At 46.7% G+C, this 27,253-nt stretch overlaps 1 protein-coding gene across 1 annotated transcript in view; it reads right to left on the reverse strand.

Moving 5' to 3' along the window:
• mat2b (methionine adenosyltransferase 2 non-catalytic beta subunit methionine) overlaps positions 1 to 27,253 on the reverse strand; it is a 63,038-nt gene that overhangs the window by 10,970 nt on the left and 24,815 nt on the right. The window contains exons 2-6 of the mRNA XM_072264088.1: positions 21,545 to 21,739; positions 13,776 to 13,890; positions 8,982 to 9,134; positions 6,169 to 6,362; positions 5,661 to 5,774 (exon numbers count right to left, since the gene is read on the reverse strand). Coding sequence (XP_072120189.1) covers positions 5,661 to 5,774; positions 6,169 to 6,362; positions 8,982 to 9,134; positions 13,776 to 13,890; positions 21,545 to 21,739 — 771 coding nt within the window. The remainder of the gene's footprint in view (positions 1 to 5,660; positions 5,775 to 6,168; positions 6,363 to 8,981; positions 9,135 to 13,775; positions 13,891 to 21,544; positions 21,740 to 27,253) is intronic.

A 27,253-nucleotide genomic window follows, 5' to 3' on the forward strand; every position in this document is an offset into this window, starting at 1 on the left:
AACTAGAGAGCAGGCTATTCTGGACTGGGTTTTGAGCAATGAGGAAGGGTTAATTAGCAATCTTGTCGTGAGAGGCCCCTTGGGTAAGAGTGACCATAATGTGGTGGAATTCTTCATTAAGATGGAGAGTGACATAGTTAATTCAGAAACAAAGGTTCTGAACTTAAAGAGGGGTAACTTTGAAGGTATGAGACGTGAATTAGCTAAGATAGACTGGCAAATGACACTTAAAGGATTGATGGTGGATATGCAATGGCAAGCTTTTAAAGGTTGCATGGATGAACTACAACAATTGTTCATCCCAGTTTGGCAAAAGAATAAATCAAGGAAGGTAGTGCACCCGTGGCTGACAAGAGAAATTAGGGATAGTATCAACTCCAAAGAAGAAGCATACAAATTAGCCAGAGAAAGTGGCTCACCTGAGGACTGGGAAAAATTCAGAGTTCAGCAGAGGAGGACAAAGGGCTTAATTAGGAAGGGGAAAAAAGATTATGAGAGAAAACTGGCAGGAAACATAAAAACGGACTGTAAAAGCTTTTATAGATATGTAAAAAGGAAAAGACTGGTAAAGACAAATGTAGGTCCCCTGCAGACAGAAACAGGTGAATTGATTATGGGGAGCAAGGACATGGCAGACCAATTGCATAATTACTTTGGTTCTGTCTTCACTAAGGAGGACATAAATAATCTTCCAGAAATAGTAGGGGACAGAGGGTCCAGTGAGATGGAGGAACTGAGCAAAATACATGTTAGTAGGGAAGTGGTGTTAGGTAAATTGAAGGGATTGAAGGCAGATAAATCCCCAGGGCCAGATGGTCTGCATCCCAGGGTGCTTAAGGAAGTAGCCCAAGAAATAGTGGATGCTTTAGTGATAATTTTTCAAAACTCGTTAGATTCTGGACTAGTTCCTGAGGATTGGAGGGTGGCTAATGTAACTCCACTTTTTAAAAAAGGAGGGAGAGAGAAACCGGGGAATTATAGACCAGTTAGCCTAACGTCGGTGGTGGGTAAACTGCTGGAGTCAGTTATCAAGGATGTGATAACAGCACATTTGGAAAGCGGTGCAATGATCGGACAAAGTCAGCATGGATTTGTGAAAGGAAAATCATGTCTGACGAATCTCATAGAATTTTTTGAGGATGTAACTAGTAGAGTGGATAGGGGAGAACCAGTGGATGTGGTATATTTGGATTTTCAGAAGGCTTTTGACAAGGTCCCACACAGGAGATTAGTGTGCAAACTTAAAGCACACGGTATTGGGGGTAAGGTATTGGTGTGGGTGGAGAGTTGGTTAGCAGACAGGAAGCAAAGAGTGGGAATAAACGGGACCTTTTCAGAATGGCAGGCGGTGACTAGTGGGGTACCGCAAGGCTCAGTGCTGGGACCCCAGTTGTTTACAATATATATTAATGACTTGGATGAGGGAATTAAATGCAGCATCTCCAAGTTTGCGGATGACACGAAGCTGGGTGGCAGTGTTAGCTGTGAGGAGGATGCTAAGAGGATGCAGGGTGACTTGGATAGGTTGGGTGAGTGGGCAAATTCATGGCAGATGCAATTTAATGTGGATAAATGTGAAGTTATCCACTTTGGTGGCAAAAATAGGAAAACAGATTATTATCTGAATGGTGGCTGATTAGGAAAAGGGGAGGTGCAACGAGACCTGGGTGTCATTATACACCAGTCATTGAAAGTGGGCATGCAGGTACAGCAGGCGGTGAAAAAGGCGAATGGTATGCTGGCATTTATAGCGAGAGGATTCGAGTACAGGAGCAGGGAGGTACTACTGCAGTTGTACAAGGCCTTGATGAGACCACACCTGGAGTATTGTGTGCAGTTTTGGTCCCCTAATCTGAGGAAAGACATCCTTGCCATAGAGGGAGTACAAAGAAGGTTCACCAGGTTGATTCCTGGGGATGGCAGAACTTTCATATGAAGAAAGACTGGATGAACTGGGCTTGTACTCGTTAGAATTTAGAAGATTGAGGGGGGATCTGATTGAAACGTATAAGATCCTAAAGGGATTGGACAGGCTAGATGCAGAAAGATTGTTCCCGATGTTGGGGAAGTCCAGAACGAGTGGCCACAGTTTGAGGATAGAGGGGAAGCCTTTTAGGACCGAGATTAGGAAAAACTTCTTCACACAGAGAGTGGTGAATCTGTGGAATTCTCTGCCACAGGAAACAGTTGAGGCCAGTTCATTGGCTATATTTAAGAGGGAGTTAGATATGGCCCTTGTGGCTACGGGGGTCAGGGGGTATGGAGGGAAGGCTGGGGCGGGGTTCTGAGTTGGATGATCAGCCATGATCATAATAAATGGCGATGCATGCTCGAAGGGCCGAATGGCCTACTCCTGCACCTATTTTCTATGTTTCTATGTTTCTATGTTCATAATTAAGAGTACTTGATATTAGAGTAGCTACCCCTCTTTTGTGGCTCAATTTATATGATGAATAAAATACATGCTTAAAGCCCATTCTTTTTAATCTGCCATGTTCAGATTGGCTCATATGTGTTTCAGAATCTATTGACTTTTGAAAGATCATTGCTAATGCCTCCACAATCTCCACAGCTACTTCATTCAGATCACAAGGGTGCATTCCATCTGGTCGGGGAGATTTATCTACCCTTAGAATATTCAGCTTCCTGCGTACTTTCTCTGTCGTAATTGTGACTGCGCACACTTCTCTTTCCTGCCACCCTTGAGTATCCGGTATACTGCTGATGTCTTCCTCAGTGAAGACTGATGCAAAATACTCGTTCAGTTCCTCTGCCATCTCCTTATCTCCCATTACAATTCTCCAGCATCATTTTCTATCATCCTATATCTACTCTCACCTGTCTATTACTCTTTATATACTTGAAAAAGCTTTTAGTATCCTCTTTGATATTATTTGCTAGCTTCCTTTCATAGTTCATCTTTTCCCTCTTAATGACCTTCTTAGTTTCCTTCTGTAAGCTTTTAAAAACTTCTCAATCCTCTGTCTTCCCACTAATTTTTGCTTCCTTGTATGCCCTCTCCTTTGCTTTAACTTTGGCTTTGACTTCTCTTGTTGCATCCTTTTTCCATTTGAAAATTTCTTCTTTTTTGGAATATATCTGTCGTGCACCTTCCTCACTTCTCGCATAAACTCCAGCCGCTGCTGCTCTGCTGTCTTTCCCACTAGTGTCCCTTTCCAGTCAACTTTGGCCAGTTCCTCTCTCATGTCACTGTAATTTCCTTTACTCCACTGAAATACCGACACATCGGTTTTCGGCTTCTCTTTCTCAAATTTCACAGTGAACTCAATCATGTTATGATCACTGCCTCCTAAGGGTTCCTTCACCTCAATCTCTCTAATCACCTCCGGTTCATTACACAATACCCAATCCAGTACGGCCGATCCCCTAGTGGGCTCAACAACAAGCTGTTCTAAAAAGCCATCTCGTAGACTTTCTACAAATTCTCTCTTGAGGTCCAGTGCCGACTTGATTTTCCCAATCCATTCTCATGTTAAAATCCCCTACAATTATCATAACACTGCCCTTCTGACAAGCCTTTTCTATTTCCTGTTGTAATTTGTAGTCCACATCACTGTAGCTGTTTGGAGGCCTGTAAATAACTGCCACCAGGGTCCTTTTACCCCTGCGATTTCTTAGCTCAACCCATAAAGATTCTGCACCTTCCGATCCTATGTCACCTCTTTCTAATGATTTAATATCATTTCTTACCAATAAAGCCACACCACCCCCTCTGCCTACCTGCCTATCCTTCCGATACACCGTGTATCCTTGGATGTTCAGCTCCCAGAGACATGCATCCTTTAGCCACATGCATCCTTTAGCCACGTCTCAGTGATGGCTACAATATCATGCCTGCCAATCTGTAGCTGTACGACAAGATCATCCACTTTATTCCTTATGCTGCGTGCATTTAAGTATAACACCTTCAATCCAGTATTTGGTACTTTTTGCTTTGATTGCTCTGCAATTTTATTGCACATTGCCTGCCTGTCCTTCCTGACATCTTTACTGCTTACTATCTTAGATTTATTTCTGTTTTCCCCCTCCTTTGCTCCATCATTTCGGTTCCTATTCCCCTGCCAAATTAGTTTAAACCCTCCCTAACAGCTCTATTAAACCTTCCTGCCAGGATATACTTATTGTACTTCACAGTTTTTTTTATGTATTGCAATGTAATGCTGCTGTAAAACAGATTTCATGACATACTTTAGGCCGGAATATTAAACCTGATTCTCCCTCTCCCTTTGGGCAAAAGATAGAAAAATCTGAAAGCATCAACCACCAGGATCAAAAACAGCCTCCATCCCACCGTTCCTGATAGCATGAACATCAACTTCCCTAACTTCCGGGTTATTTCTCTCTCGTCCCCCTGTCCTCCCTTTTTCCATTCCCAGTCTGGCTCCCATCTCTTCCCACCTGCCCATCACCTACAGTCGTAGAAAAGTACAGTACATAAACAGGTCATTCGGCCCATCTAGTCTGTGCCAAACCATTTAAACTGCCCACTCCCATCACCCTGCACCAGGACCATAGCCCTCCATACCCCTACCACCCATGTACCTATCCAAACTTTTCTTAAACGTTGAAATCGAGCTTGCATGTACCAGTTGCGCTGGCAGCTCGTTCACTCACAAGTCTCTGAGTGAAGTTTCCCCTCATGTTCCCTAGACTTTTCACCTTTCACACTTAACACATGACCTCTAGTTGTCATTCTATCCAACCTCAGTGGAAAAAGCCTGCTTGCATTTACCCTATCTATACCACTCATAATTTTATATACCTCTATCAAATCTCCCATCAATTTTCTACGTACCAAGAAATAAAATCCTAACCTATTCAAACTTTCCTTATAACTCAGGTCCTCCAGTTCTAGCAACATCCCTGCAAATTTCCTCCATAAATTTTCTGTAAACCTCTCTCTGGTTCCCTTCCTCCTTCCCTTTCTTCCATGGTCCAATCTCATCTCCTATCAGATTCATTCTTCTTTATATCTTTACCTAACCCCTCCCAGCTTCTTACTTCATCCTTATCCCCCTCCCCCACCCACCCAGTCTCACCTTTCACCTGCCAGCCTGTACTCCCCACTTCTATTCTGGCTTCTTTCCCCTTCCTTTCCAGTCCTGAAGAAGGGTCTCGGTCCAAAATCATTGATTGTTTATTCCTTTCTGTAGATGCTGCCGGACATGCTGAGGTCCTCCAGCATTGTGTGAGTGTGTGTGAGTGTGTGAGTGTGTGTGTGTATGTATTATGATGGTAAGTACATTTCAAAACCAAGTCCATTGTTTTATAGGACTGGCGACAGACCCAATCTGAAGCAGTGCAAAGTCTGAACGTGACACAGGCGACAGTAATATGTTAATGCCATGGAAGGCTGCTATGAATTGTCTCTCTCTCTTTGCTCATTTAAACAATTGAGAAATATCAGGTTATAGTTCTGAATTTTGGGGAGGGGCAGATTGTCAGGTCCACCTCCAACAGGAGGCTCCACATGCAATACGGCATGCTTTCAGCAAAGTACTGTGTGTGACACAAACCTGACACACACATACACAGGTCAGCTTGACACCCAACATAGCATGCTTTTCAGCAAGGGATCCTGTGTGACATAAGCCGCCCCCCCCCCCCGACAGAAAATGAACACACGCACACTCACTCACCGGTTGCAGGTGATTTCTGGGAAGCCTGAAGACATCTGCCATAGTGCAAGCCATCTCATATTTGGTCATTCGTTCATTCCCAGACCAGTGGAAGATTCCACTAACTGAAGAGTCCTGTTCAGGGGAAATAATTCCCAATAAGGTAACAGATGTAAATCTGGGACAAAATCTGCAGTTAACAGTTCCACACATCCAGAACACAGCAACACAGCCAACTGAGGGTAGCACACTTCTGGCAGGAATCCCTCAACACACAACAGTTCAGCACAGCACAGTCCCTTCAGCCCACAATGTTGTGCTGACCTTTCAACCTACTCTGAGATCAATCTACTAATCATATTTGTAACACAAAGGCTTGTACTGCGATTTGAAAGGTTATGGAGTCACACAAGGTGAACACAGATGGGTGACGGATGGGGAAAGGGGGAATTGGTTGAACAGGGTGAGAGTAGACACAGGATTTGTTCTATGTGTGCGTACGTGTGCGCATGTGTGCACATACACTCACCTGCATCCTGCGCTCAGACAGCTCCCTGCACACTCTGGCCACGTCAGCCACGTGCGTGGGGAACCGTTGCTGCCAGTGGTCAACACTGGCCAATCTTTCAGGGGACTGGACACTGCTGAAGATGGCACAGACTGCACTTTCCTCCAGCTCCTCTATTGGACCGTAAAGGACAGGAACGCGGAGCACTGCAGCGCCTGGGACCCAGTGAACAGACAGGGTAAATACCCCCATACAGTGAATAATCTCCCCTCACTGAAAATATCCAACAATCTGTCCACACTCTCCCTTCATCCCCACTCTGTAAATAACATCCACATATTGACAATCATTCCACTCATAATACCACCACAGTGAGCAAACTCTCCACATCAACAATTTCTGGAAATCACCACCACCCACACAACACCCGTTTTCTACAACCTCTCCCCGCAGATATCCCCCACATGCACACTCCCAACACTGTAAACTCCTTCTCCACAACAATCTCCCCATCTCCACCATAACCCAAATAACCTCCTGCTGACAATCCCCCGTCCACACACCCTGCTCAGTGAACATGGAGCAAGGATATAATGCTGAGGCTTTATAAGGCACTTCTCAGACCACACTTGGGAGTATTGCAAGCAGCTTTGATCCCTTATCTAAGAAAGGATCTACTGGCATTGGAGAGGGTCCAGAGATGGTTCACAAAAATGATTCCAGGAATGAAAGGATTAATGTATGAGAAGCATTTAATTACTCTGGGCCTGAACTCACTGGAGTTTAGAAGAATAAGGGGAGATCTCATTGAAACTTATCAGATATTGAAAGGCCTAGATAGAGTGGATGTGGAGAGGATGTTTCCTATTGTGGGTGAGTCTAGGACCAGAGGGTACAGCCTCAGAAGAGAGAATCGACCACTTAGAACAGAGACGAGGATGAACTTCTTTTGCCAGAGAGTAGTGAATCTGTGGAATTCATTGCCACAGATGATTCTGGAGACCAATTAATTGGGTATATTGAAAGCAGAGGTGGACATGTTCTTGATTAGTAACGGTGCGAAAGGTTACGGGGAAAAGGGAGGAGAATGCTGTTTAGAGGGATAATAAATTACCCATTATGGAATAGTGGAGCAGGTTTAATGGACCAAATGGCCTAATTCTGCTTCAAACTCTTATGGTCTTAAATCCACCCACCCCCTCCAAGTCCAATTCCTCCTACCACACATCCTGCTTGTGTGATTTAGAGGTCTCTGTAGAACCTTTACAAGAATCTACAGTGGCATGCAAAAGTTTGGGCACCCCTGGTCAAAATTTCTGTTACTGTGATTAGCTAAGCGAGTAAAAGATGAACTGATTTCCAAAAGGCATAAAGTTAAAGATGACACATTTCTTTGTACTTAGTAACACCCCCTTTGGCAAGTATCACAGCTTGTAAACGCTTTCTGTAGCCAGCTAAGAGTCTTTCAATTCTTGTTTGGGGGATTTTCGCCCATTCTTCTTTGCTAGTTCTGTTCTGTGAGATTCTTGGACCGTCTTGCATGCACTGCTCTTTTGAGGTCTAACCACAGATTCTCGATGATGTTTAGGTCGGGGGACTGTGAGGGCCATGGCAAATCCTTCAGCTTGCGTCTCGAGGATTTTGGATTTTGAGGTGTGTTTAGGATCATTATCCTGTTGTAGAAACCATCCTCTTTTCACCTTTGGCTTTTTTTTAAATAGATGGTGTGATGTTCGCTTGCAGAATTTGCTGGTGTTTTTAATGAATTCATTCTTCCCTCTACCAGTGAAATGTTCCCCGTGCCACTGGCTGCAACACAAGCCCAAAGCATGATCGATCCACCCCCGTGCTTAACAGTTGGAGAGGTGTTCTTTTTATGAAATTCTGCACCCTTTTTTCTCCAAACATACCTTTGCTCATTGCGGCCAAAAAGTTCTATTCAAAACATTCAAAGGAACATCTAAACAAGCCTGATGCATTTTGGAAACAAGTCCTGTGGTCTGATGAAGTTAAAATAGAACTCAAGAGGCACAAGCTGAAGGATTTGCCATGGCCCTCACAGTCCCCCGACCTAAACATCATCGAGAATCCGTGGATAGACCTCAAAAGAGCAGTGCCTGCAGGATGGCCCAAGAATCTCACTGAACTAGAAGCCTTTTACAAGGAAGAATGGGCGAAAATCCCCCATACAAGAATTGAAAGACTCTTAGCTGACTACAGTAAGCGTTTACAAGCTGGGATACTTGCCAAAGGGGGTGTTACTAAGTACTGCCATGCAGGGTGCCCAAACTTTTGATTCGGGCCCTTTTCCTTTTTTGTTATTTTGAAACTGTAAAAGATGGAAATATAAGTTTTCTTGCTTAAGATATTAAAGAAATGTGTCATCTTTAACTTTATGCCTTTTGGAAATCAGTTCATCTTTTACTCGCTTAGCCATTCACAGTAACAGAAATTTTGACCAGGGGTGCCCAAACTTTTGCATGCCACTGTATGCCTCATTGCCTCTGCTGCCAATGCTGTTACATAACCCTAGTGCCTACCCCTCCTCTACTGCCAACCATAATCAATGCCCCGCAGCCCACTTCCCGTTATGTAACTCCAATACCCTTCCCTCATCAGCCCACCCCTCCTCCACTGCCAACCCCAATCAATGCCCAAGGCAGCTTACTTCCTGTTACATTACCCCAGTGCCCACCCCTCCTCCACTGCCAACCCCAATGCCCAAGGCAGCTTACTCCCTGTTACATTACCCCAGTGCCCACCACTTGCCAGCCCCTCCCCCCACCTACTGCCAACCACAATCACTGCCCAAGGCAGTTCAATTCCTGCCTCACCAGGGTGGTTTTGCAAAACCTGCCTCTCCCCTGCCAGCTTGCTTTTCCCGTACAGGTTGAGGGGGTTAGGAGTGTCGCTTTCTCGGTAAGGAGGGTGTGTTCCATCAAAAATGTAATCTGTGCTCAGGTATATCATGAAGGCGCCAACCTCAGCTGTAAGGAGCAGAAAATGGCTGTAATTAGTTAAAGTAATTTATTTATAGATACAGCACGGAACAAGCCCTCCGACCCAATCAGCCATGCCACACCGCAACACACTTACTTAACTCTAGCCAAACCACAGGACTATTTACAATGACCAATTAACCTACTAACTGGCACGTCTTGGGACTGTGGGAGCATAGTAAAACACCTAGAGGAAACCCACACACTCATGGGAAGGAACATACAAGGACACTGGAACTGAACTCCAAACTCCAGTGCCCCAAACTGTAACAGCATCACGCTGCTACACTAGTGTGGTGCCTGGAAGTTCTGCTTTGTTCACTCAAGCCACGTTTGATTTGGTTTCCCAGAATGTTGTGAACCGGGATCTCCAGCCTCTGTCCCAGTAACGTGAAACTTATATGTCCAAACCCAAACCAGCACCATCTCATCTTGAGGGAGGATGCAGGAATTGCCAACGAGGCTGATAATCACTACACCACCCTGAATAACCAGAGAGTAGGGGCACAAGCACAGAGGGAGGTGCTCCTGGGGACACTTAAAGACCAGGTGAGATATGTGAAACACAAGAGATTCTGCAGATGCTGGAAATCCAGAGCAACACTCACAAAACGCTGGAGGAACTCAGTAGGTCAGGCAGCATCTATGGGGAAGAATAAACAGTCGACATTTTGGCCCGAGACCCTTCATCAGGACTGGAAAGGACAGGGAGTAGAAGCTGGAATAAGGTGGTGAGAAGAGAGGATGGAGGACAAGCTAGAAGATGACAGATGGGTGGGGAAGAAGTAAGAAACTGGGAGGTGATAGGTGGGAAAGGTAAGGGCTGATATATGAGAAACAGCGTTCATATTCTAACACAGGCTGTTTGAGAACTTGAATCTACTTTGAAACAACTGAAAAAGAAATTTGATCAAATACCACATGGGGTGAAACTGAATATATTTAGAGGAACATTCCATCCATCACCTCCTGGTCATTGACCCCAGCCCCCTACCACTGACTCCCTGGCACTTTCCTCTACAACCTCAGAGAGTGCAACACCTGTCCTTGCACCTTCTCTTCCTAAACCTCACCACCATCCTCAAAGCCGTGATACCTCTGGTCTATTTCTGGGGCTGCGTGAGCTGATCTCATTGCAGTGCAGCTCAACGGACATGATTAAATATCCCCCTTTCAGCCTGATAGACTGAATCACAACTGCTTCCAGGGTCTGTACAGTCAACAAAGATGTTTTAATGTGATTGAACAATCTATCACTGTATACGTATAGTCTCTAGTAAATAAAATCGAAGATCTCAGAGCTAGGGTGAGATCCTGGTTAACTGCTTCTGAATGGGACACAGCTATTCAGAGTAACGGGTTCACTATACGCCATCAGGATCCCTCTGACAGAAGCAGAGGAGGTGGTGTATGTCTCATGATCAGTTCCTCTTGGTGCAGAAATGTATCAGTGTTGTCCCAATTCTGCTCATCCGACCTGGAATATCTCAAAATTAAGTGCCATCCATTTTACCTGTCGCAGGAGAATTCTGCGGTCATTTTGATAGCGGTATACATTCCACCTCAGGCTAATGTCAAAGAGGAAATGATCTGAACAATGACATCAACATTCACGAAACAGCACACCCTGACGCCTTCACCATTATTTCGGAAGCTTTTAACCAGGCCAGCTTGATAAAGTCACAAATCACTTGGATAGAATGGCCTCCTGCATCTTTATTTTATTGTGTTATTTTTGTACTGCATCAGATCCACAGTAACAATTATTTTGTTCCCATCCCACTGACAGGAATACTATTCCCCTATTTGTACCTGGTTCCACCTGGCTGTCACCAGCTCCCATCCCACTGACCAGAGCACCCCTCCGACCAACCGGATCACCATCCCCCTGTTTGTACCTGGTTCCACCTGGCCATCACCTCCACTCTAATAGCTCCTATTATCAACGGTCATACTCATCCCATTCCAGCATGGGAGAGCTTGCGTTCCTGTTCATCGCCCTCCTGTCTCCACCACTCCCCAAATCTGCCCACACCCCACCTCCATTTGTATTCATCCTTCAACCTGTTACCTGCTGGTTGTCTCAAGTAATGTTGCAGCTCTATAAAACTCTGGTTAGACCACACTTGAATTGTGTTCAGATCTGATCACCTCATTATAGGAAGGATGCAGACATTTACCAGGATGCTGCCTGGATAAAATAACACATCTTATGAGGATAGATTGAGTGACCTAGAGCTTTTCTCTTAAGAGTGGAAGATGAGAGGTGACTATCTCGATAGAGGTGTACAAGATCTTAAGAAGCATAGACAGAGAGAGAGTGCAGCCAGGCATTTTTTCCTTGATTGGAGGAAAATATAGAGGGGATATCAGAGGTATAAGAACATAAATAGGCCATCTGGCCCATCAAGCCTTCTCCACCATTCAGTAAGATGGCTTATCTCCACCTACCTGCCCTTTCCCCATAACCTTTATTTCCCCTACTATGCAAAAATCTATCCAACTTTGACTTAAATATATTTACTGAGGTAGCCTCCACTGCTTCACTGGGCAGAGAATTCCACAGATTCACCACTCTTTGGGAAAAGCAGCTCCTCCTCATCTCCGTCCTAAATCTACTCCCTCAAATCTTGAGGCTATGTCCCCTAATTCTAGTCTCACCTGGCAGTGGAAACAACGTTCCTGCCTATATCTTATCTATCCCTTACATGATTTTATACGTTTCCAGAAGATCTCCTCTCACTTTTCTGAATTCCAGCGAGTGCAATCCCAGGCGACTCAACCTCTCCTCATAGTCTAATCCCCTTATTCCTGGAATCAACTTGGTGAACCCCCTCTGCACCGCCTCTAAAGCCAGTATATCCTTCCTTCAACTAAGGAGACCAGAAGTGCACGCAGTACTCCAGGTGCAGCCTCACCAGTACCCTGTACAGTTGCAGCATAACCTCCCTGCTCTTAAATTCAATCCCTCTAGCAATGGCCAACATTGCATTTGCCTTCTTGATAGCCCGGTGCACCTGCAAACCAACCTTTTGTGATTCATTCACAAGCACTCCCAGTCCCTCTGCACAGCAGCATGCTGCAATCTTTCACCATTGAAATAATAATCTGGTATTTCATTTTTCCCTCCAAAGTGGATGACCTCGCATTTACCAACATTGTACTCCGTTTGCAAGACTCTTGCCCACCTATTTAACCTCTCAATATCTCTCTGCAGACTCTCCATACCTTCTGCATAATTTAGTATCATCAGCAAACGTAGATACACTGCACTCAGTCCCCTCTTCCAGATTGTTAATGTACGTCGTGAACAGTTGCAGGCCCAGCACCAACCCCTGTGGCACACCACTCACCACTGATTGCCAACCAGAGTAACACCCATGTATCCCAACTCTCTGCTTTCTATCCATGCTAATACATCACCCCCAACTCTATAAATTCTGATCTTATGGATAAGTTTTTTATGCGGCACCTTACTCAACACCTTCTGGAAATCCAAGTAAGTAACATCTATCCGTTCCCCTCTATCCACTGTGCTATTCATATCCTCAAAGAACTCCAGTAAGTTTGTCAAACAGGACCTGCCTTTGCTGAATCCATGCTGCGTCTGCCTGATGGATCCATTTCTTTCCAGTTGCCTAGCTATTTCTTCTTTAATGATAGTTTAAAGCATTTTCCCAACCACACATGTTAAACTAACTGGCCTACAGTTACTTGCCTTTTGTCTGCATCCTTTTTTTGATCAGTGGCATGACATCCGCCATCTTCCAATCCGCCAGGACCTTCCAGAGTCCAGAGAATTTTGGTGAATTATCACCAAAGCCTCTCCTATAACTTCTGCCATTTCTTTCAGTACCCTGGGAAGCATTCCATCAGGACCAGGGGACTTGTCTATCTTCAGGCCCACAAGTCTGCTCAGTACTACCTCTTTAGTGATAGCTATTGTATCGAGGTCCTCACCTCCCATCACATCTCTCTTTGGCATGTTAGATGTGTCCTCGCTGTGAAGACTACACAAAATAGTCATCCAAAGCCTCTGCTATTTCCTCATTACTGAAAATGAGGCAGGTTCTTTACAGAGAGTAGTGGGTGTGTGGAAAGTCTCACCTGCGGTGTTGGTAGAGGCATATACTTAGTGATATTCAGAAGAATCTCAGAAAGGCACATGGATGACAGAAAAATGGAAAATTATGTAGAAAGGAAGGGTTAGATTGATTTTGGAGTAGGTTAAAAGGCTGACACAAAACTGTGAGCCGAAGGGCCTGTACTGTTCAATGCCTCTTCTCCACTCTCAGTCCTGATACAGGGTTTCATCTTGAAACAATTCCTTTGTCCCTCTCAGATGCTACTCAACCTGCTGAGTTCCTCCAAGTGTTGCTCCGGGCTCCAGCAGCCTGCGTCTCTGGCATCATCCCTAATGCCCTGTTTCTACTGTCTGGACCAAACATGAGCCTCCAGTCCCACATGATCACTGCTCCCTGCAGTTTGCCAGTTAACAGGATACCTGTTACCCTCGGCTCAAACAGCAGACACACTGGTGACAGATAGTCAAGACAAGTTAAACAGTCGCCCTGTGGACTTCTGTCAGTAAGAGCAACAAGTATTTGAGGCCATAAAAAGATGTGATACCTGACTCCTTGGCTATGAATGCAGAACTGTTCACGTTCAACTGCTGGGCATAATCAGGTCGATTTTGCACCACATCAGGTCTACGCTCCGCCGCACAGTGAACAACAGCGTGTGGCTGTAACAGGACAAACACAAGAGATTTGTCAGGTTTCCACCGATCACAGGATTGCCACTAACTGTATTCCTACATACATGTCAGCAGAACTCGGATTCATTCCAAATGGAAATGGCTCAGGACAAAGATACGGCAACATGAAGATTACAAAATAAGTGGATGCATTGGCTCAGACAAAGACCGAGCAGGAAATTTTTAGACTGAGAACTGAAAAATGCGCGGCACTTAACATAAAATTCATTCCACGTGGGAACAAAGGTCATGTTATGCTGCTGCACAGTCCCACATCGCAGAGGGAAGAGTGGACATATGTAGCGATCTGGTCAGGCTGTAGAAGACAACACAGATGTGACGGTCAGTCTGTAGAAGATTATGCACAGATGTGACTGTCAGTCTATACGAGACTATGTAGAGATGTGACGATCAGACTGTAGGAGACTACGCAGAGATGTGACGGTGAGACTGTAGGAGACTACGTAGAGACAGTCAGTCTGTAGGAGACTACGTAGAGATGTGACGGTCAGACTGTAGGAGACTATGTAGAGATGTGACGGTCAGACTGTAGGAGACTAGAGATGTGACAGTCAGTCTGTAGGAGACTACGTAGAGATGTGACGGTCAGTCTGCAGGAGACTATGTAGAGATGTGGCAGTCAGACTGTAGGAGACTATGTAGAGATGTGACGGTGAGACTGCAGGAGACTACGTAGAGATGTGATGGTCAGACTGTAGGAGACTACGTAGAGCTGAGACGGTCTGAGATGCTAAGGGACTTGAGAGTGGTTGTGCTGAACACCCTAAAGGTTAACTTGCAGGTAGAGTCGGTGGTGAGGAAGGCAAATGCAATGTTAGCATTCATTTCAGGTGGTCTAGAATGCAAAAGCAGGGATGTGATAAGAGCAGAGCTTTATAAGGCACTGATGAGGCCTCACCTTAAATACTGTCAACAGTTCTGGGGTCCTCACCTGAGAAGAGATGTGCTGGCATTGGAGAGGGTTCAGAGGAGGTTCACAAGAATGATTCCGGGAATAAAAAGGTTATCATACGAGGAACATTTGATAACTCTTAGAGTCTATACTCGCTGGAATTTAGAAGGATGAGGGGGTTCTCATTGTAATCTTTTGAATGTTGAAAGGCCTGGTAGAGTAGATGTGGAAAGGAGACTTCCCATGGTGGGAGAGTCCAGGACAAGAGGATACAGCTTCAGGATAGAGGGGTGCCCATTTAAAACAGAGATGCGGAGAAATTTCTTTACCCAGAGGATGGTAGATTTGTGGAATTTATTGCCACAGGCAGCTGTGGAGGCCAGGTTGTTGGGTGTATTTAAGGCAATAGACAATAGGTGCAGGAGTAGGCCATTTGGCCCTTTGAGCCAGCACCACCATTCACTGTGATCATGGCTGATCATCCACAATCAGTACCCCGTTCTTGCCTTCTCCCCATATCCCTTGACTCCGCTATTTTTAAGAGCTCTAACTCTTTCTTGAAAGCATCCAGAGAATTGGCCTCCACTGCCTTCTGAGGCAGCACATTCCACAGATCCACAACTCTCTGGGTGAATAAGTTTTTCCTTAACTCTGTTCTAAATGGCCTACCCCTTATTCTTAAACTGTGGCCTCTGGTTCTGGACTCCCCCAACATCAGGAACATGTTTCTTGCCCCTAGTGTGTCCAATCTTATGTTTCAATCAGATCCCCTCTCATCCTTCTGAATTCCAGTGTATACAAGCCCAATCGCTCCAATGTTTCAACATGTGACAGCCTCGCCATCCCGGGAATTAACCTCGTGAACCTCACAGAGGTTGATAGGTTCTTGATTGGTCATGGCATCAAAGGTTAAGGAGAGAACTGGGGCTGAGAAGGGGAAAAAAAGGATCTGTCATGATTCATGCGGAGCAGACTCCATGAGCCAAATGGCCTAATTCTACTCCTATGTCTTACGGTCTTGTGCTTTATCTGGGGAATGATGAGCTGGTGCACTAGACTCTCAGTAAGGGGATCACAGTCAAAGCCACTTTTTTACAGATGGAGCTCGTGACAGCTCCCATGCAATGAATCATCCTCCGGCACGTCAAGCCTTTCATTCCCAATGAGGTGTTTCTTCTCCATCTAGCCCTCTGGGACATAACGTCAGAGATAACTGCCGTAAGACACAAATTTAAGAGACACAGCCAGCACAGTGTTATCTCTTTCCAGTGCCAGCTGTTCATGCAGCTGGCACAGGTGGACAACGCTGAGGGCCAGTTTACTGTCCAGCACAAAGTCCAGTACTGGAGCTCTGAGCACCCACAGTGCCATGTGTGCGCAGAGGTGGGGCACTTTCAGAAGGATTGTCCAAACACCCGGCCCAAGGAGTCCACCTCTGGCACCAGTTCCCCATTTACCCCTATCCCTGCAACTGCTTTCGCCCGTGGTTGGGATGGAGGCACCTGAGCTTACATGTACGGCAGGCACAGGGAGGAGCCTCCACAGGGCAGGAAGGCGAAGAAGAAATCCAAACACCCCAGGAAGGCCCCTGAGAACGCAGAGCTCACTACCGAGGAACTTACTTGTCCTGAAGTTCAGCGGGAGACTCAGGGAAGCACGCAGGTGGACAAGGTGATGGAAGTGGAAAGTGCCACTGCATTAGTAACTCCTGCACCTGGGTGCCCGTCTAGCCTGAGGAGAAGAAGCTCTTCTCCCAGAGGCCAGAGAATGTAGACTTGGGGGGGTCACCGAAGGATGTGGGAATCCGGGTGGAGGTGAGTCCTAAACCTGAATCCCCAGAAACAGCCTCGAGCCCTATGGTAGGTGGGGTGTTTATGCAGGAAGTTGTTGTTGCCCCTGATCTGGGAACTGAGACAGCCCTACAGCCCTCCCCCAGGACTTATTAGTTGGTGCCTTCCTAGAGGCAAGTGCACTAGATAATGTTAGCAAAGCAGCAGCCTGTCGCTCTCACTCTCAGGATCAGGCTCCCAAATGCCCCTAGAAACAGAGTTGTCAGGGTCCACCTCTTGCCTGGCTCCTGAGAATAGAGATTTATTCATCATGCTGACCCTATCTACGCTTGGTTTTCAGGGAGTTCCTGGGGGTGATCCCTCCATTGTTGTTCTTGAGGGTAGGGCTGATGAAAAGGTGGAGTCGGCAGGTGTGAGCAAGGTACCCGCTGTGCAGTGTCAGTTAGAAGTGGTCCAGTCTGCCAGTACACACAGGAAGGAAGATAGGGGCTCTTTGTGTAGTGATGGGGTAGAGGAAGATTCATTTGATAGTGAGACGATGGACATCCTCACCCCTCCTGAGAAGTTCCCATTGATCCCTGTTGAGATCAGAGAGTTCATCCTCACCTCTGAAGGTGAGAAGCATCAGTCGAAATTAGCCTCCTTGCGCTGGTCTAGCATGCCGAGGCTGATTAAGTTCCTGGGTGTCATCCTCAGACGGAAAGGGAAGGGGAATAGGAATGTTATGTCTGGGAACGATAGGCGACAGCCTAAATCCTTCATGGATTACCTGGTAAGACACATCAGGATGCAAAGCAGCCTTACTCCTTTGGGGGTTGGCACGTCACAGGGTAGCGCTGGCATCACTTGAGCCCAGACAGCAAAGAGCCTTCTTGGTTTTCCGAGAAAGTATGACTGAGGGTGTCTCTGCTCTCACCAGGAAGGGTGCTGGTGTATACTCCCAATATGAAGATCACCATAGTTAGTCTAAATCTGAATGGCAGCGGGGGTTCCCTCCACAGGTTTAAAAATCGCTCAGTCCTCAGGGATGGGAGATATGCAGTGAGCTTCCTGTAGGAAACCCATACCATCCCAGGGGACGAGTCCAATTGGCTCCTGGAGTGGCAGGGAGGGGTCTACATGAGTCACCTCAGCTCCACCTCTGGTGGGGTGGCGATTCTTTTGGCACCAACCTTCTAGCTGGAAATCGTAGAAGTCCAAGGTATCGTTCCCCGCCAACTGCTCCACCTAGCCATGTGCCTGGATAGTGTACCTCTGCACTTTATCAACGTTTATGCCCCGAGGCACAGGGTGTTGCAGATGCGCCTATTTCGTCAGGTGTCCATTCTGCTGAGCTCCATTAACCCTGTGGATGCACCATCCTCAGGGGAGACTTCAACTGTACCCTCATGGTGGAGGACCAATCTGGTCTCCATTGTGACCCAGCATCAGAAAATTTAAAGGAGCTAGTAGGCTCCTTTGACTTGGTAGACACCTGGGAGAATCTTCACCCTGACTCTAGCACCTTCCCGAGAAGATCTAGAGAGGGAGGTTTCCCCAAAGACCACCTCTACATCTCTCAGGCATATATCTCCGGCATTTAGCTCCTCCATGCGGCCATCACCTTGTGTGGATGGAGTTTGCTCCACTGTATTCTTGGGTGGGATCTGGGCACTGGCACTTTAACACTGGTTGCTGGAAGACAGCCAATTCCTGGATTCATTCCATGCACTCTGGGTCACCTGGAGGGAGAGGCAGGAGGATTTCTGCTCTCTACGGCTCTGGTGTGAAAGCCCACATCTGGTTTCTATGTCAGGAGTACACTAGGGGGGTCGCCAAAGATGCAGGGCTCTGAGATTGATCGGTTTGAGAGACAGTTGATTGACTTAAGAGTTCTACCTTGGTCTGACCACTGGGGACCAATAGTTATGGCAGGAATACCAGGAGAAGCACGCTGTAGCAGTCCCAAGGTACATACGCAAGATAATGGATCCAAACGCTGCACAATTTGGACCTTGGCTCACCCTTCTACTCATTGGAGAAGTGGCAGGGAGCCCAAAAGCAGAACTGGAATTACCTGCTGCAGGTGATTTCTGCATCACAGACCCTGATGAAATCAACACAGAAGTCTGCTCCTCGCTCCCTCTGTGTCCTTATTCTCACCAGACCTGTCAAATGCAGACACGTGCAGTGAGGTCCGGAAAGATCTGCCTATGGTCAGCCCAGAGAGGCTGGACACTCCCCTGGCCTAGTTGTCTTCGGGGATGACTACAGCTTTGTCCTAGGGGAGAGTCTAGCCACCGGGGAAAGGTCCCTTTCACGGCAGAGAACTATTGTCCTACTGCCCAAGAAGGGAGACTGCCACCTACTAAAGAACTGGTGTCCGGTCTCTCTTTGGTTGGCAGACTATAACATCTTTGCCTGGGCAATGGCTAACCCTCTTGGCTCAGTATTGACAGGTGATCCATCCTGACCAATTGTACACGGTCCCAAGTCAGTCCATTCAGGATAATGTCCATCTAGTCCCGGACCTGATCCACCTGTTCCAGGAAACTGCAGCGTTTCACTCTCTTGACCAGGAGGTGTTGGACCAGTGGGCACTCTGTAGGCACTTGGGCTGGGACCACACTTTGTAGCCCGGGTCATACTCCTATACTGTGCCACGTAGTGCCTTGTCAAGGTTAATGGATCACTGACAGCGCCCATTCCCTTAAGAGGGGTACATCAGGTGTGCCCTATGTCCAGCCAGTTGTATACCATCTGAGTAGAGAGCTGTTCCTGTGCCTTCTTCAGCGGAGCGACGGGTCTGGCTCTACATGAATTGGACATGGAAGCCATCCTTTCGGCCTATGCTGACGACGTGCTCCTGATGGTGACAGATCCCAATGACCTGCAGAGAATGCGCAAGTGCCAGGAAGTTAATGGGTCCATGGCAGGTGGACTCCCTGCCAGAGGAAATGAGACCTTTTGAGTGAATCTCCTCTATCTGAGTCTACCCAAGTCCTTCTGGGGAGACCTAACTGGCGAACTGGCAAGACCATGAGACGTAAGTCATGGCCCGGCTGGGACGCTGGTCAGGCCTACTCAGGGTGCTTTCCTATCAAGGCAGAGTGGTGGTCATAAGCCAACTGGTGGTCTCCATGTTGTGGTTACAGATAGTCACCTTGCTCCACCTGCCCCCTTTGTCTCAGGAATGCAGAGGAAGTTGACGGACTTCTTCTGGGGTAACAGGAAACACCGAGTCTCCAGTCTTCAGTCTCCCAGTGGGAGCGGGCAGACAGTCGCCGGTGTGTGTCCGCACTCGGCTGGCGGCTCTCCGCCTCAGGACCCCGCTCAGATTCCTGTACGCCGAGCACGCTCCCAGGTGACATTTGGTGGCATTTCTCCGGGGGGCCACTGTATTCACGAAGAGATGCGGCTACCACTGGCAGGCATTAGCTGTGATGCTTTGTCAGAAGTCTGTCTGACTCCTATCAGGACCTAATGAGGGTCTGGAACATAGTTGCCTCAGGCCAGGAACCCTCTCCTCTGGCAGATCGTGGAGTTCCGGCCGACCCCTGACCTACCTCAACGGATGTCAGTGCGGCTCAGGTGTGTGGAACGACCCAGGCTGGGCTCACCTCTGCACTGCCAGAGCTGCCTTTTGGGCCCAGACCCTGCAATCCCATCCGAAAGCTGAGCCCACACAACTTGAGTCGTCTCTCATCGACACCCACAATCCCATTCAGGAATGCAAGTAGGGGGTACCTGCTCTGGCTGCTGCTCCACACCCTCCACTTCCTAGTCCTTGTCCACTGTCCTGACACGCTGTGGTGGACTGTCTTTCCACCTGGAGGTGAGGCAAGTCTACAATGAAAGTCCCTTTACAAGGGACTTCTTCCCATGCACCTCGGGGACTTGGGGTGGAGGCTGCTGCAAAGAGCAGTGCCCTGTAACAAGTTCCTTAGTTTGTACACGGATATCACAGCTGCGTGTCACTTCTGCAGGCTGGAGGAGACCCTGTACCACGTGTACCTACAGTGTGCGAGGCTGCAGCCCCTTTTCACATATCTGCGAGGGTTGTTCCTTTCCTCTGTCTGCATTTCAGCCCCATCCTATGGTCACCCAGTAAGGAGGGGGCATGGAGGGATGATGATGTCCTTGTCAACTTACACCTGGGGCTGGCGAAAACAGCTATCTGAGGTTCCTGGAGCAGGTGGCGGAGGGATCTGCCTGGGCAAACTGCCTGGCAATGTTTAGGGGTATGTTCATGCCCGGGTAAATATTGAGGGGGAACACATGCTGTCCACGGCGACCACAGAGGTGCTCCGGGACCGTTGGGCACAACAGGGGATTAGCGCCACCATTGACAGAGATGGAAACATTTTAGTTCAATGTTGTTTGTCTAGTCGTTGTGTAATAATTGTGTTAGTCACTGGCTTGTATATACTGAAGCAATAACATTGTAACAAAGATATTTTGTTTAAAAAAAAAGGTCAGACACAGATCAACGCTTCCTCTACACCATCCCGTCTCACACTCCCAGGGTCAGACACAGTGAATCTTCCCTCCATACCATCTCATAAAACTTCAGAGCCATTTTACAACTGGCTCGGAAGTTCTGTGGAACATGGCAATTTCTGTCAAAGCAGAGATCTCTCTCTCCTGTTCCACAGACATTTGCTGCTCACTGGCCAACAGACCTGCTGTGAGGGACCTGTTAAACGCACAGGATCCCCTTCCCCCAGCTCCAGACTAATACACATGATGCTGCTCTGCTTGTAGGCACAGGCTGTTTGACCCTTCCCTAGCAAGCTCCTATCCCACCAATGACATCAGCCCCTCCTCCACACCATTCATTCCCAGCACAGCATGGCTGCACTTCTGGCCCTCTCCCAAGCCCACCAGCCCTTCCCATTACAGATGTCTCCTACAGCCCACTCCTCAGCCCAATTGTCAGCAGTATATTGAGGTTCAGCACCTTAACCTCCTGGATCATCCTCCGCACTTCCCCTGCCTCCAGCAGGTTCACTTTTTCAAACCGGGGTCGAGCTCTCCTGTAACCACAGCCCACCGCATCCCAACCATTTTCCGCAAACTCTTTGTACACGGCTCGGCCCAGCAGTCCCGTTGCTCCAGTGACCAGTACCCGTCTGTCAGGCACTGAGACATCCTCCTGTAAGGAGAAGGGCAAAGATTAGTGTTGCTGCCAGCCCAGGTCAGGTGCATTGTGACCAGCACCAACACCCCTCCCAGATGAAATCCACTTTCCAATGCACAGATCCCAAACAGTGAATATCCATAGAATCTACCGCCTCACCGAGTTCAGTATCACAGAACACTGCAGAAAATTCGAAGTAAGTTTTATTATTCAGAGACATACTGTATATGTCACAACATACAACTCCGAAATTCTTTATTCCTGCAGGCATACTCAGCAAATCTTTTTAATAGTAACTGTAACAGGATCAATGAAAGATCAAGCACAGCATAGTAGACAACCAACTGTGTAAATACAAATGTAAATAACTAGCAATAAATAACGAGAGCATGAAATAATAAGATGAAGGGTAGATTATTAGATTAGATGAGGACACGCAGTCCTCTTTTATTGTCATTTATTAATGCATGCATTAAGAAATGATACAATATTCTTCCAGTGTGATATCACAGAAACACAGGACAGACCAAGACTGAAAAACTAACAAAACCACATAATTATAACATATAGTTACAACAGTGCAAACTCTCCCTGCTATGCCTGACCACAGTCCGACTCTGAGTCATCCGAAAACTTCGAGCTCTGATGAGCCCTCCGACACCGAGTACCGAGCACCATCTCTATCCGAACGCTTCGACCTCAGCCTCGGTCGCCAGCAGCAGGCAAAGCCGAGGATTTTGGGGCCTTCTCTCCAGAGATTCTCGATCGCACATTAAAGAGTCCTTAAAATGAGATAATTGGCTATGGGAACATCTCAATAGTTGAGTGTAGTTATCTTCTTTTGTTCAAGAGCCTGATGGTTGAGGGGTAGTAACTGTTCTTGAAGCTGGTGGTGCAAGTCCTGAGGCACCTGTACCTTCTACCTACTGGCAGCCACAAGAAAAAAGCATGGCCTGGATGGTGAAGATCTTTGATGATGGATGTTGCTTTCCTCTGACAGTGTTTCATGTAGATGTGCTCAATGGTTGGGAGGGTTTTACCTGTGATGTACCGTGCCGAATACACTACCTTTTGTAGGATTTTCCATTCAAAGTCATTAGTGTTCCCATACCAGGCCGTGATGCAGCCAGTCAATACACTCTCCACCACACATCCATAGAAGTTTGTTGAAATCTTTGAATCTCCACAGACTGCTAAGGAAGTAGAGGCACTGTCATAGAGTACAGGCCCTTCGTGACAATGACCTGACATTTTAACACACTGCAACATCAATCTAATCCTTTCATCCCACACAACCCTCCATATTTCTATCATCCATGTGCCTATCTAATGTCCCGATTGTATCTGCTTCTACACCACCCCTGGCAGTGTGTTCCACACACCCATTATCCTCTCAGCTCCAATCTCCTTCTCCCCACATTCCTTCATGCCTTGACCAATCAAGAATCCATCAACCTCCACCTTAACTATACATAAAGATTTGGCCTCCACAGCTGCCTGTGGCAAAGAATTCCAGACTCACCATCCCCTGTCTCAAGAAATACCTCCTCATCTCTGTTCTAAAAGGACGCCCCTTTATACTGAGGCTGTGTCAACTCTCCCACCATACGAAACATCCTCTCCACATTTACTCCATCAAGGCCTTTCACCATCAATAGGTTTCAATGAGGTCACCCCTCATTCTTCTGAATTCTAGTGAGTAGAGACCCAGAGTAATCAAACTCTACTCATATGCTACCTCTGACACCTCCCCTCCATCCCCCACCTTTCCACCAGTCACCATAAAATTAACTTATTTCTACCCTGGGGAGAAAGTATCTGGCTCTCTACTCTATCTATGCCTCTTAGCATCTTGTAAACCTCTATGAAGTCACCTCTCATCGCTGCAAAGAGAAAGGGCCTACCTCGCTCATCCTGCCCTCATTAGACATGCTCTCTAATCCAGGTAGCATTCTGGCAAATTTCATCTGCACCCTCTCTAAAGCTTCCACATCCTTCCTATAATGAGGCAACCAGAACTGACCACAATAGTCCAGCTGAGTAGAGCAGTCATCATGGGAGCAGTTGTCAGAGTAGTCTTGAGTTAGAGTAGCAAGGCTTTGGCGCAACAGGATTCAGCGAGAATAGGTGGAGGCAAGGTAAATAGGTGAGTTTATTACTTATTTCTTTTTAGCTCTTGAGAGAATAGGAGGTATGTCCACAGAGCCAGTGTCCTGTTGTGGGTGTCAAATGTGGGATCTCCAGGAGACTGCCAGCCTCCCCAATGGCCACATCTACACCAGGTTTATTGAGATGCAGCTCCTGAGAGACATAAGAAATAGGAGCAGGAGTCGGCCATCTGGCCCATCAGGCCTGCTTCACCATTCAATAAGATCATGGCTCATCTGGCCATGGACTCATCATGTTAGGGAACATGTTAAGCAAATGGAGCTGCAGCTCGATGACCTTTGGCTTGTTTGGGAAACTGAAGCAGTGATAGACAGGAGCTACAGGGAGGTAGTCATCCCAAGGCTACAAGAGACAGGTAAATGGGTGACAGTCCAGAGAGGGAAGGGAGAACATCAGATAGTGGAGAGCACACCTGTAGCCATCCCCTCAACAATAAGTACTCCATTTTGAGTACGATTGGAGGGAGCGCTTACCTGGGGGAAGAAACAGTGGACGTGCCTCTGGCACTGGGTCTGGCCCTGTGGTTCAGAAGGGTAGGGAATTGAATAGGATGCAGCAGTAACAGGGGACTCTATAGTCAGGAGGACAGGCAGGTGATTCTGCAGACGCAAAGAAGAAACATAGATGGTAGCTTGCCTCCCAGGTGCCAGGGTCTGTGATTTTTCTCAGTATGTCCGCAATATCCTGAAAGGGATAGTGAGCAGCCAGAAGTCGCGGTACATATTGGTACCAACGACATGGGTAGAAAAAGGGAGGAGATCCTGAAAAAAAAGAATACAGGAAGTTAGAATGGAAGCTGAGGTACAGGACCTCAAAGGTAGTAATCTCAGATTGCTGCCTGTGCCACGTGACAGTGAGGATAGAAACAGAATGAGGTGGCAGGTAAATGCGTGGCTGAAGAATTAGAGCAGGGGGCAGGGATTCTGATTTATGGATAATTGGGACCTCTTCTGGGGCAGCTGGGACCTGCACAAAAGGGATGGGTTGCACATGAATCCAAGGGGATCAATATTCTTGCGGGCAGGTTTACTAGACCTGTTGGGAATGGTTTAAAGTAATATGGCAGGGGGATGGGAGCCAGTATAATAGAGTTGAGTATGAGCCAGCAGGTTTACAAGTAGGTGATGGGTATAATATGAATGCAAGGAAAGGCAAACCAATGATTGAATACAACTGTAGAGCAAAGGGTTAAATTGTACCACAGAGGCAAAATTCAAAGGCAGAGAATGCAGGACTGAAGGTGCTGTATTTAAATGCGCATAACATTCAGAATAAGGTGGGCAAACACGTGGCACAATTATACTTTATACTTTATTGTCACCAAACAATTGATACTAGAGCGTACAATCATCACAGCGATATTTGATTCTGCACTTCGCGCTCCCTGGAGTACAAATCGATAGTAAATATTAAAAATTTAAATTATAAATCATAAATAGAAAATAGAAAAGGGAAAGTAAGGTAGTGCAAAAAAACCGAGGCAGGTCTGGATATTTGGAGGGTACGGCCCAGATCCAGGTCAGGATCTGTTCAGCGATTAGAGATTAGTCGGTATGACACTGTTCACTGAGTCGTGGCTGAAAGGCGGCCATAACTGGGAGCTTAACATCAGAGGATATACCTTGTATATTAAGGACAGGAAGGAAGGCATAGGCAGTGGTGTGGCTCTGTTGGTAAGAGATGGAATTACATCTTGAGAATGAGGTGACAGGGTCAGAGAATGTTGAATCTTAGTGGGAGGAGTTAAGAAACTGCAAGAGTAAAAAAAATTATGGAATCAAATATAGGCCTTCAATAGTAGCCAAGATGTGGAGTAGAGTTTGCAAAGGGAGTTGGAAAAGGCCTGTAATAAGGGCAAGGACACAACTGTAATGGAGGATTTCAATATATAAGCGGAGAGGGAAAAATCAGATTGGTATCAGACCGCAAGGGGGAGTTTGTTGAATGGCTACCAGACGTCTTTTTTTTCAGAGCAGCTTGTGCTTGAGCCTACTCAGGGAAAGGCTATCTTAGATTGGGTGTTGTTCATAACCTAGATCTTATTAGAGAACTTAAGGTAAAGGAACCCTTAGGAAGCAGTGATAATATGATTGAATTCACACTGCAATTTGAGAGGGAGAAGCATAAGTCACACGTAGGTAGTGCTGAGGACAAGTGGAAGAATGGGCAAAAAAGTGTTAGATGGAATATAGTGTTAGGAAATGTATGATAATGCATTTTAGTAAAAGGAGAGGAGTATTATCTAAATGGGGAGAAGGTTCAAAGAACAGAGGGACTTGGGAGTCCCAGGAAGTTAATTTACAGGCTGAGTCTCTGGAAAAGAAAGCAAATGCAATTGGATTGAGTATGTGCCTTCAGACTTCTGCAATTGGATCCTCGACTTCATAACCAGAAGACCACAATCTGTGCGGATTAATGATAACATCTCCTCCTCGCTGACGATCAACACTGGTATGCTTCAGGGGTGTGTGCTTAGCCCACTACTCTACTCTCTATATACCCATGACTGTGTGGCTAGACGTAGCTCAAATACCGTCTATAAATTTGCTGATGATACAACCATTGTTGGTAAAATCTCATGTGGTGACAAGAGGGTGTACAGGACTGAGATATGCCAACTAGTGGAGTGGTGTCACAGCAACAACCTGGCACTCACATCAGTAAGACAAAAAAGCTGATTGTGGACTTCAGGGAGAGTAAGATGAAGGAACACATATCAATCCTCAGAGGGATCAGAAGTGGAGAGAGTGAGCAGTTTCAAGTTCCTGAGGACCTAACCTGGTCCCCAAGATATCAATGTAGCTATAGAGAAGGAAAGACAGCAACTATACTTCATTAGGAGTTTGAAGAGAGTTGGTATGTCAACAAAAACACTCAAAACCTTCTATAGATGTACCATAGAGAGCATTCTGACAGGCTGCATCACTGTCTGGTATGGGGGGAAGGGGGAGGGAACTACCGCACAGGACCAAAAGAAGCTGCTGAGGGTTGTAAATTTAGTCGGCATCTTGGGTACTAGCCTACGAAGTATCCAGAACATCTTCAAGACGAAGGGTCTCAGCCCGAAACGTCAAGTGTACCTCTTTCTAGAGATGCTGCCTGGCCTGCTGCATTCACCAGCAACTTTTGAGTTGTGTTGCATCTTCAAGGAGCAGTGTCTCAGAAAGGCAACGTCCATTATTAAGGACCCCCAGCACCGAGGGCACACATTTTCTCATTGTTACCATCAAATAGGAGGTACAGAAGCCTGAAGGCACATACTCAGTCATTCAGGAACAGCTTCTTCCCCTCTGCCATCCGATTCCTAAATGGACAATGAACCCACCAACACTACCTTGTACTTTAATACATATTACTTCA

This window comes from Mobula birostris, chromosome 7, assembly GCF_030028105.1.
Source record: "Mobula birostris isolate sMobBir1 chromosome 7, sMobBir1.hap1, whole genome shotgun sequence".
Classification (NCBI taxonomy): domain Eukaryota; kingdom Metazoa; phylum Chordata; class Chondrichthyes; order Myliobatiformes; family Myliobatidae; genus Mobula; species Mobula birostris.